Below are 10,589 nucleotides of genomic sequence, written 5' to 3'. Positions count from 1 at the left end.
GTTCATGATACTTATTAGTAGGGTTATTCTTAACCTTTTCATATGTATTTGTCTCTAACATATCTTCTACCCCTTTAAGGTAGTCACATTTATTAAGGACTACAATTTGCCCTCCTTTATCAGTTTTACAAATAACAATGTTTTTATTTTCTCTTAATGATTTAACAGCCTTGATATCCACATTTTGTTTTTTCACTACTGGGTTGAAATTACTTACAAGTTTATAACATTCAATTCTAATCATATTTTTAGAATTATCAGCTATCATTAATTATAACTTCCAATACAGTACCTTACCTCCACTCACTCACATAAATAGCTAGAATCCCACATTGAATAGGTGGAGGGACCAGTGCGAGGGAAATAAAGAAGCATCTGAAGGACACTCCCCAAGATGAGACAGTCAGATTCTGAGATCTGATGTGGTGATCTTTGCCAATCATAGACAGATGTTGCATATATGGGTGGAAAACAAAGGAGCACATCCAATTGGGAGAAAACTATGGCTGGAAAGTGATCTGTACCATGCAAAATTTATGATACTCAATCCCAGAAATTATAAAAGTGGGTAAAATAAAAAGAAAGTATCCCTAGGTGTTGAGTGGCTAGGGTGTAACGGACCATACCACCCCCCCACTTAAGAAAAGCCAGAATGGATCATTACCAGACGATTTCTGGCCATATGGAGAAAATGAACCAAAACATGATCTACAGCAAGATGTTTCAGGACTTTGATAGGATAAAACCTCTAGGCTGCAGCCCTAAAACTCCAAATCTTCCAGTTGAACAACCCATGCCCTCAAATCCAAAGGGATGGGGCCAAAAAATGCGGAAAACCAGATGAGGAGGAGGAAGCGGGTCACCCTCTGAGGTACGAGTTATATCTGAACCACCAACGACAATCGACGACAAGGGTAATAATAGCCAACAAAGGATCCCTGCAAAATTCCACTGGTCATGAAAGCCCCCATATGACCCTGACTTGAGGGGATAAGGACTACCATGGAAGATCACATCTCCAAAAATGATAGAACTTCGAGAGCTGTAATTGAATTGAAAACCTGGAATTAAGGGGAGAACATGGAACAAACTATGCTCAACCAAGGACCCAGGATGGGACCACCCTGCATTCGGAATTATGAGGAGACAATGGACCATCTTCCATGAACAATGTACTGAAGGGCCATGTTCAACCAAACCAAACAGCCAAGCGACAAATCGAAACCAGTATCGTGAGAAGGCTCCTGCATAGGATGGTGCCTCTCCTGCCAATATCTGGGAAAAAATATCCTGGGACCTAGGTAAGAGGGCCCCCCAACTTCGCCTTCTTCTCCGAGAGTGGAAGAAATTCACTCTAAGACACTGGAGGAAAAGCCTCTGTTCACCACTCCAGTGACTGGAAACTGGTTGTGGTAAGGACTCCCTAACTTCACTAGCAGAATCTGGGGGATAATGTGCACTGGGGAGTTCTGGCGTACAGTGCTCTGGAGGCAATGCAATAGGTGAATAAAGTTCTCTAAACTTTTAAAAGCAAACCAAACCCAATTTATTCAATTCAATGATTGGCAGGGATAGGCAAGATCCCTTTATGCTTTACTCATGATAGTCCATGAGTGGTGCTCAAGCATAGTACTGTAATACCACCAAGTCAACCTCCAGATGGTCTTATAGACCACCTAATTTCTACAAAGCCTATTGCAACCTAGATAAAGTATACTGAGTTAGTGGATGCTAGTGCAAAATTGGTTTGATAAAGCACACCTGCCTGGGCAACACTTGCCACAGAGTGGGATTCAGTAAAAAAAAAGAGGTAAGAGGCCCTGTTAAGTAAAGAGACAAGAAAAACAATAAAAATACTCACATCTCCTTATAATCTAGCTGATGTGGTCAAAATAGCTACAGGGAAAGGTGATACATGGTACATAAGACTAAGGACTCAAACAGATGTCGAGACACAGTATGTAAAATAACCTTAATATCCCAGTTAGGTAATTGAAAAGGCCTCTTGAGACAAAGGACTCAAAATGACTTAAAAAGGACAGATAGCACTGAATACTCAAATAATTTCCATCTTTTTAAGTATCTAAATGTAGTCGATAAAGCTGCCTTATATAAAATGATTGTAGATGATACTTAACCCTTGTCAAAAAGCCATGTCAAAAAACGAGCTATGGTTAGCACGTCTGGATGAAGTAGGTTCAATTTCCTCATGAGACACTATTGTTGATATATGTGCCATTTCCTTTGATAAATGTCTATCATGGGACTACACAGAGACTGAGACAGATACATGGCAATCATAAAAGTTAAACCCTAATGCCATGCAAAGGACCACATAACTTCCATGTATGAAGCTTGAGCTTCAAGATATCTGGGTGTATGATGTCAGATTGTGGTTGTCTCTGTTGAGACAGCCAAAGAGGAAGTGGTAGAGGTAGGCCTTCTTCAAGATACAGAAGTATAAACCATGGTTGCTGTTCATGATCTATTGGTCGCACATCAACCACTGAAGGGGTCAGATGTGTACTCATCCTAAAGGAATGAGAGATTTGAGTGATGCCCACATCTTCAAAAGAGAAAGAACCACCTGCTCAGTGGGAGAAGGAAACATAAGAGTCTGACTGCCTGTTCTATAGCATAGAGCTGGATGGGAGTCAGCTGAGCCAAATTGAGATACATGTTGAAAAAGACACCCAGATGGATGATAGATTCCGTAGGAATGAGAACCGATTTCTCAGCTCTGATAATAAAGCATCCCTTAGTGGCTTCTGAAAGGAGAATCTGGGTGTGACATTCTGCCAACTGATGAAATGGTACTAGGAGTAACCAGTCATCGACATAATGGTGTGTGCATAGGCCTAGAGAATGGAGGTAATGAGAAAAAGCTCATACTATTCTGCAGAACACATATGGTGCTGATGCTTGTCCAAAGGGCAGAGCCTTGAACTCCAGTACCTGACCTTTGTGCACAAAATGTAGATAGCGGCAGGACAAATCTTCTATGGGAATGTGTAGATATATGTTGGCAACATTGAACTTAGTCATCCACAGTCCTGGCAAAAAATGCCAACGTAGAGTGAGGAATGACTCCATCATGAACATGGAAAAATCTAAGAATCGGTTGAGATGAGAAAGATCAATAAGCAGGCACCAATCTCCTGTATTCTTGTGAACAAGAAACAGATGGGAATAAAACTCTGGAAGAACTGGGTTGGCTTTTTCTATTGCTCCTTTGACCATCAAATCTCTGATAGCCATGGAACAAAAGTCCGAAATACAAAAATCTGTTGGAACCAGAAACACTACAGGTTGGGGAGATAATGGTGGTGGAGATGTGAAAGGAATGGCCAACTCTGATGCAAGAGCCTGTAACACCCATGGATCTGTGATAAAAGAATTCCATACGACCAGATAATGTTGTAGCCGCACCCTCACAGATCCCACCGGTATAGGGTAGTTGCCTCCACAACTAGCAGTGTTCTGACCGAGTAGAGGAGCCTCTTTGATATGGGCAGAATCTATTCTAGGTACCAATGGATCGGGGGGGGGGGCTGATGTCAGGGGCCAGGACACTCGAACAGGGTTAGAGCCACGATTCCCTGTAGAAGCCAAGAGGCCAACAATGATGATGATGAATGCAGACAGGCAACATCAATCTGTGATTCCAATCACTCTAGAATGCCTACAAAAATCAAGGATCGAAGAATGGGGTTTCACATAATTCATGGAGAGTGGCAGCAGGTAGACGAACTCCCTCCAACAATGCATCTCTACCCAACAAGTCCCAAGAACATCCCAGCTGAGAAACTAAAGAAAGGGCAGAAGCTGACAATCATACCAAGATAGATGCCAACAAAGCTCCCAACTCTTCATCAAATTGATATGGTGATCACGGAGAGGCTTCCAACAAGAATTGGAGGGGTGATAAATATCTCAGAACCGTAGTGAGGGTCGGACAAATCCTAGAAAATTGTGATCTGTTCAATTCGATTACAGGCTCCATTCTGGAACCCTACATTTCCAAAAGTGGTTCTAGTCTTTAAGAGTCTAAATACACATCCACTTATTGGTGGTAGCCAAAGCATGTTGTTTCCACAAACATAGCAAACAAGGCATAGCTATTCCTTCATGTAACTGAGTGGTAAACCTCCCTGCATGAGCCACAGTATAAGAGGATGGAGGAAGAACTAGGTATTCACCCTCAGACCTTTCCATCATCAAGGAAGGCATAGACTCAAAGGCAACTGAGGAAAAACCCAAAACAGCACACACATGACTGAGCAACTGAAAAAAAAGGAGCCAGAGGTGGCTGATCCAAATTGGCCTCATGAGAAGCCAACCTAGTATATGAAGGCGGCAGAAAAAGCAAATCTAAATTCTCTCCAGAATGTTCAGGATCGCCAACAAAAGCCTCCCAGAGAAACACCATCAGACCAAATAGATGTCTTCATCTCACTACAAATCAGATTATGGACAGCCTCAACTGAGAGTGACCCTCCTTCCCAACTGTTGAGTGATGCTAGGTATCAGAAGTGGGATAGGGAAGGTCTGATTAGCCTCATGCCTGTAACAGTAATCCAGGAATTCACATCATATGTTGGCTTGTTGAACAACATTTTTTTAACAAAAATCAACTAGGTGACAAGAAAATTGCTCCAAGTGTCTCTAACAGTTGCAGTACAGAGAAACCCATTACAGCACTTTGTCATGAAAATGTGTTAATATTACCTTAATAAGGTGTATACAGTACCAGGATAGAGAGTGCATTGACGTAGGTGGAGTGTCACAAGAAAAATATTGCCAAGGGCACTGAAGTGGGATATAAAAAAACTGGTGCAAGCAAGAAAAAATCATACCAATGCTTAGATGGGCAAAGAAAGAAACCATGGCAGTCGAGTAATAGCTGTAATGTGAAAGGAGGTAAGTATGTTTTAGAAGATGCATATCTTCAAGATATTTTGTAAACTTTTAGTAAACATGAAAAGTCTGTTGTACACAAAAATCTGAATTTTTAATGAATTAATTGTACTAAAAAAATGTGTCTGAGTTGGTCTGAGAATAAAAATACTTCATCTTGCAGTTTTCATGTTTCATTTACATAACCTCTTGAACCTTTCCAAATAATGTAAGTATTTATTTCTGTAAAACTTTATACTTCATCTCTTATTTTCTCAACCTTAGCACTAACTGTACTGATATCAGCAATATAGGATAAAATGAAAAATTGGAAAACATGAAATAAATCTAAATTACCATTTTCTTTCCTTTTAAATAACTACATATTGTAACCAACAACTATACACTATTTATTCTCACATCCAAAGTTAATAGACTTTTCATATCTGGGTTCATTTAGCTTTATTGCTTAATAGCTGTACTTGCACAGTCTCAAAAAATACTGTAAACCATTTATTACAGTTGGAGAGCTTTGTACAAATAAACGATTAAGTTACAAACATGTTATGGAAGAATTACAATTATGACTCACTATGTGCATGTGCTATGATGGAGTATAATGAGAAATGTTTTTATTCAATCTTTTTTCATTTAAGTTTTCTTATCCAACTTAATAAGAATACATTTTGGTTACTTTTATAGCAATAAATAAATGAATAAACATTAGTATTTACATCTGGACACTGTCTTTCTGCCATCAATGGATGAACTACTGTATGCCCAATTTTTTGTAACAATGTTGGCAGTCTAAAATCTTACTATAATGGATTTAGCATGTATGTCAGTATCTATATAAATATATATAACCTCCTACACCATCTACTGAATGGCAATACAATTGCACACTTTGGGTATTCAAGTTTCTGACAATTAGAAAAGTAACTGTGGTATGTGCAACAACCATTTTCTATAATACAACACAATTTTAAATAAAAGTACTCTCCTCACAACAAGAACATTATTAACATAGATTGATAATAAAGATGTTCAATTAAATTCTCAATGTAACTTGGCAGGGTTATTCTTCAGGTGATTGTGAAATGTTAGTTGAAGTCACAATATAGAGATTTAAATATCTTAAAATGCTACATCTCAGATGGGGGCCAGAGTTTTCCAACTGGAGTCTGTCACCCCCCCCCCCAAGCCAAACTTGATAGACATGAAATTAATGTGCAATAAAATCTGCACTTCACTTTTAAAATCACCAATTATTTCAAAGTAATACCTCACAATATTCTTTTTCATTTTAAATCACTGATGATAAGCAGTGAACAAAGAAGTTTTCACTGAATCACTCTTCATACTACTGATAAAAATTATCAACTAAGTTAACAGTCTCAGAGTTAGGTGTATATCTTGCATATAAGAGATCTGTCTTCTTTATGCCTACTACCAAGGCAACATCTGTTGACATATCATACCTTGTATATATATTGCAGGACATACTACAGGTTGAAATGTAAAGAAGCATTAGACATGTCCAGACAAGACAGCTCATAAACTTCTTTTGCTACTGTAGTAAAATATCATTGTTTGTTGTATACATTAGATTGGGCCAATTACAATATGTATCCATCAAGAATTATGATATGAATAATAACAAAAGAAAGAGAAAAAAAAAAGGTTTAAAAATTTTGCAAAACCAAGAGAAACTAGAGAGGCACTCAGTAGAGCACATACCTCCACCATGCAGTGTTGATCATATTCAGCTATCAAAAAATACAAAAATATGTTCGTATGTACGTCGTTATCAATGGACATGGACAATTTTAGGCAGGACAATAAGGAATAATATTCTACATATGTATGCTAACTTTCATCAAAATGCTATCATTTTTGACTGAGTTATAGAGAAAAAAAATTGTGTGAAAAATCAGTCCCCATGTTAACAGGTAGGGATTTTTTCTCTCTAATTTGTGTGACCTTGACCCTGCAAAAATTAATCACTTCTAAGTTGGGTCATAGTCCAATTGTATACCAACTTTCATCTAAGTCCATTTACCCATATTTGAGAAATCTTGCCGACAAACCCACAAAGGGGTGAAAACATAAAATATTATACGTGAAGCTATTTCACTTGACTTTAAAAAATTATTACTAAAGAACAGTGAATTCTAACTGCACTAGTTACATAAACTTACTGAGAGACAACACTGAATCCCAGCTTGCAGACATTCTACATAGCTATATTCCACAGAACACTCTTCTACAACAGTAGGTTTCATATAAAATAAAGGATCTTTCACTGCTAATGTAAGATTGTATATGGGCTTACAACCAATACCATTAGATTCCCACCAGCTACGACTTCCAGTTCCGAAGTTTAAAATACTTGAATCCTGAAATATAAAAACAAAAATTATCTGATTTTTTAAAAATGCTCTGTCATAAAAGCAAACAGAAAATAAAAAATATACATATATATAAAAATGATCAATCAACTGAACTCGCAAAGTAAATAAGTTCATTTACTTTAACTAAAATAACATTATACTCAATACCTTATACGATAAGAATTGGCTATGACAAGAAGCAAAAATATGATAAGAATTGGCTATGTCGAGAAGCAAAAACTTAAGTCATTCAAAGCAGAACCTTCCTATTTCATACTACTACCTTGCTTGACTTCTTCAAACATAGTAATGGAAAAGCAATTTAAAATTTTAAGAGATCATAATTAGAATATATATGTGTCTATTGAATTAACTTATCAGATAAGATGAAATGTGAATTTCTAAAATTCTTTCAAAGATCTGTTAAATACATTTATGAACAAAGGCATTTGATTTTTTTTTTCTGGTAGATGAGAGTTAGATTGAACTGATAGGCCATCTGAATGTTTGTCATCCACTTGCTTTTTTGTTCTTAAAGCCTTGAGATAATGAAAAAATTGTTCGTTTTCCTATGCTTTTGAACTTTAAAATACATTAGTACTAAAAAAAAAAGAAATTAAAACATGTTTACACACATTTATTGTTTTCCTTATATTTCTTTAAGTTAACTTCTAAAGACTATGGGTAAGATGTACGACTTTAAAAACAAACAAAAGAAAACAAGTCATATTCTGTTATCACAAATTGAAAGGTAAAAGAATCTAAACACAAGGTTCAACACTGACAGTACCTTATTTAATATTCCAATATCTAGGTAAAAACATATGAGAAATATATTCCATCCAAGCCAAAGACAGGTCCATACCATGTACTACAAAAAAAAAAGAAAAAAGAGATGAATAATTAATGCTCATATTTATGATAATTTTCTATCCTATTTTATAACGATTATAATAGAGGCATGTGATAACAAGCATTAAGATTCAAGTGCTTTTACAGGATAATCATGTGTATATGTACAAGTTTAATTGTAATTCAAACTCAACAACACTTTTAAAACTTCATGTTGCCTACTTTTACTTCATTTAATTATTTGTTATTTTAACATATTCATAAAATAATTTGGTCTGCTAGAATAAACCATCTAAACAAACATTCATTCTAACAACAAATGCCTTTGGTTTTACAAGTCTTGACCCATTACCAGTTTTAATTTGTATGAAGATAAATAAAAGGAAGACATTTTTTTGGCACAATGAAACATAAAACTTAACATAATTAGTTAATTAGGCTAAATAATTTGAGTAACAAAGTTATTCACACCCCCAGTTCAGGATTAATAGCTAACTTAATCCTAATTTGTTGAACTTAAAGTTGTTTATCATATAAAATGAAGGTCAGTTTTAAAACGAATTGTAGATTATTAATGTAATTGATTAATAAGCCTGATGATTAATTGCCCACCTTTACTCTTTGCAACTGCTATAAGCCTACACTCATACAAAACAAAGAAGTTGGTTTTAATGTCACACAATGCATGTTAAAATAGTAAAACAACCTAATACATTCAAAAAATTGTAGTCTGAAGGCTAAGCACAAAGCAAAAAAAGGGTAATGTGTAAAATGGCAGGTGATGCAGTTTTCAGCCTTCTAAAGTTTTCTAAAGAATGTCTGCAGTCAATGATACTGGATGTTTATTAATTGAGGTAAGCAGTAATATAACAAGTAACAATGTGATCCTTCAAGGTTGTTCTTGCACACCTAACCTTGAGAAAAGTAAAAACTTAAACCAACCCTAAACTAATATAAAGTGCCAATTCCACTACTGCTGATAGTAGTTTATTTAATAAGCCAACCACCCTATTAAAAATAAACCTGTCTTAACTGGAGTCAAAACTGTTTTTTCCAAATCTTAAACTTGTGTCTTCTTGTGTTCAGAAAACAGCACAAAGAAATCAGAGGCTTTTATCCTATCAATTCTTCAGAAAACTTTAATGAGATCACTTCTTACCCTTCTTTTCTCAAGAGCAAATAAGTGATCTTAAATTATTATACACCTTTCTATTGTTGAAACAATCCTATTAACCATGTGAGTTCTTTCCATTGTCAATATCCTTTGTTATATAAGAGATCAAAACTGTACACTATATTCCAAATGTGGACTAACTAGCAATCTGTTAGATTAGTGTTTCCCAAAGTGTGGGGGTGCCCCTACAGGGGAGGTACATATGATCTCTTGGAGAGGTGGCGCAAGTGATTAGGGTAGAGTCAATAATGCTATAAATCAAAATTAAGTGTTTTAATGTGTATTACATCTTGTCACTTAACTCACTCTTTCACTCACTTAAAAAAAGAGAGGGAGGGGACAAAGATGACAAAAGTTTGGGAAATGCTGCATTAGATGATTACTTTTTTAGACTTGTATTTAATATGTCTAAAAATATATTGTTACGACAGCAGAAGTCACGTGACGCTGGTAACACGTGATGAGTTTCTAGAAAGATTGGGGAACATCACGAATAATCCAGTATTTGCTAGACGTCCTCTATTCCTGTATATAAGTGCACCAGATAAAGCGAGACAATTTAATCGGAACTAGAATAGCAGACAGAGAAATTCAAGATATGGACAGATAATCGAGTCAAGCCGTAAGTAAAGTGTGTAAATCATTGTGAATTATAACATGTGTTTAAGTTAAAGTGACTGTGGAAATTCTGTGTATTGCAAAGTTGCATTGAGAAAGAATAAACTAGTTTTATTTAAGAACGGACTTGTATTGCTGAAATTCTTCGGAAAGAATTTTTTACGGGTAATTAACAAACGAGCAGAGATGGTTGGAGGAAAAAGAAAAGAAACAAGAAGAGAGACATCATCAGTGGCAAGAAAACCTGCAACAGTGGCAGCTCGAACAGCAAAATAAACAAGAGAGACTACAGCAGTGGTTGAAAGAGAAAGAAAATGAACAAGAAGAGAGATTACAGCAGTGGCAACTGGAACAAGAAAGGAAAGAGAAAGAAAGTCTCCAACAGTTGCAGGAAAGTCAGCAGCAACTACAGGAAAGTCAACAACAGTGGCAAGAAGTACAAATGGAAAACATTAGTAAATTTCAAAGTGAATTAGATACATTAAAGAATGATTTATTGTCTTTTACACAAGGAGAATACATTAACCATTGATTTAATCAGCCCCAGACAATGGCAAGCCCCTTCCAGGCCCTGCAGCTAAACCCTAATGCAGACATTTTCAGTCCCGTTATAAGTCGCATTCCAGACACGAGTGTCAGCAATAGGGGTGATCTAG

The 10,589-nt window shown here is 36.2% G+C and overlaps 1 protein-coding gene across 1 annotated transcript in view; it reads right to left on the bottom strand.

Moving 5' to 3' along the window:
• Window positions 1–10,589, bottom strand: part of LOC106458178 (sodium/potassium-transporting ATPase subunit beta-1-interacting protein 1-like) — a 27,099-nt gene that overhangs the window by 4,009 nt on the left and 12,501 nt on the right. Inside the window, exons 3-4 of the mRNA XM_013917648.2 lie at window positions 8,080–8,160; window positions 7,098–7,295 (exon numbers count right to left, since the gene is read on the bottom strand). Coding sequence (XP_013773102.1) covers window positions 7,098–7,295; window positions 8,080–8,160 — 279 coding nt within the window. The remainder of the gene's footprint in view (window positions 1–7,097; window positions 7,296–8,079; window positions 8,161–10,589) is intronic.

This window comes from Limulus polyphemus, unplaced genomic scaffold (genome assembly GCF_000517525.1).
Source record: "Limulus polyphemus unplaced genomic scaffold, Limulus_polyphemus-2.1.2 Scaffold426, whole genome shotgun sequence".
NCBI classification, from domain to species: Eukaryota; Metazoa; Arthropoda; class Merostomata; order Xiphosura; family Limulidae; genus Limulus; species Limulus polyphemus.
Note: the sequence above shows the minus strand (reverse complement) of the source record. Positions and strands in the feature narration are given on the sequence as shown.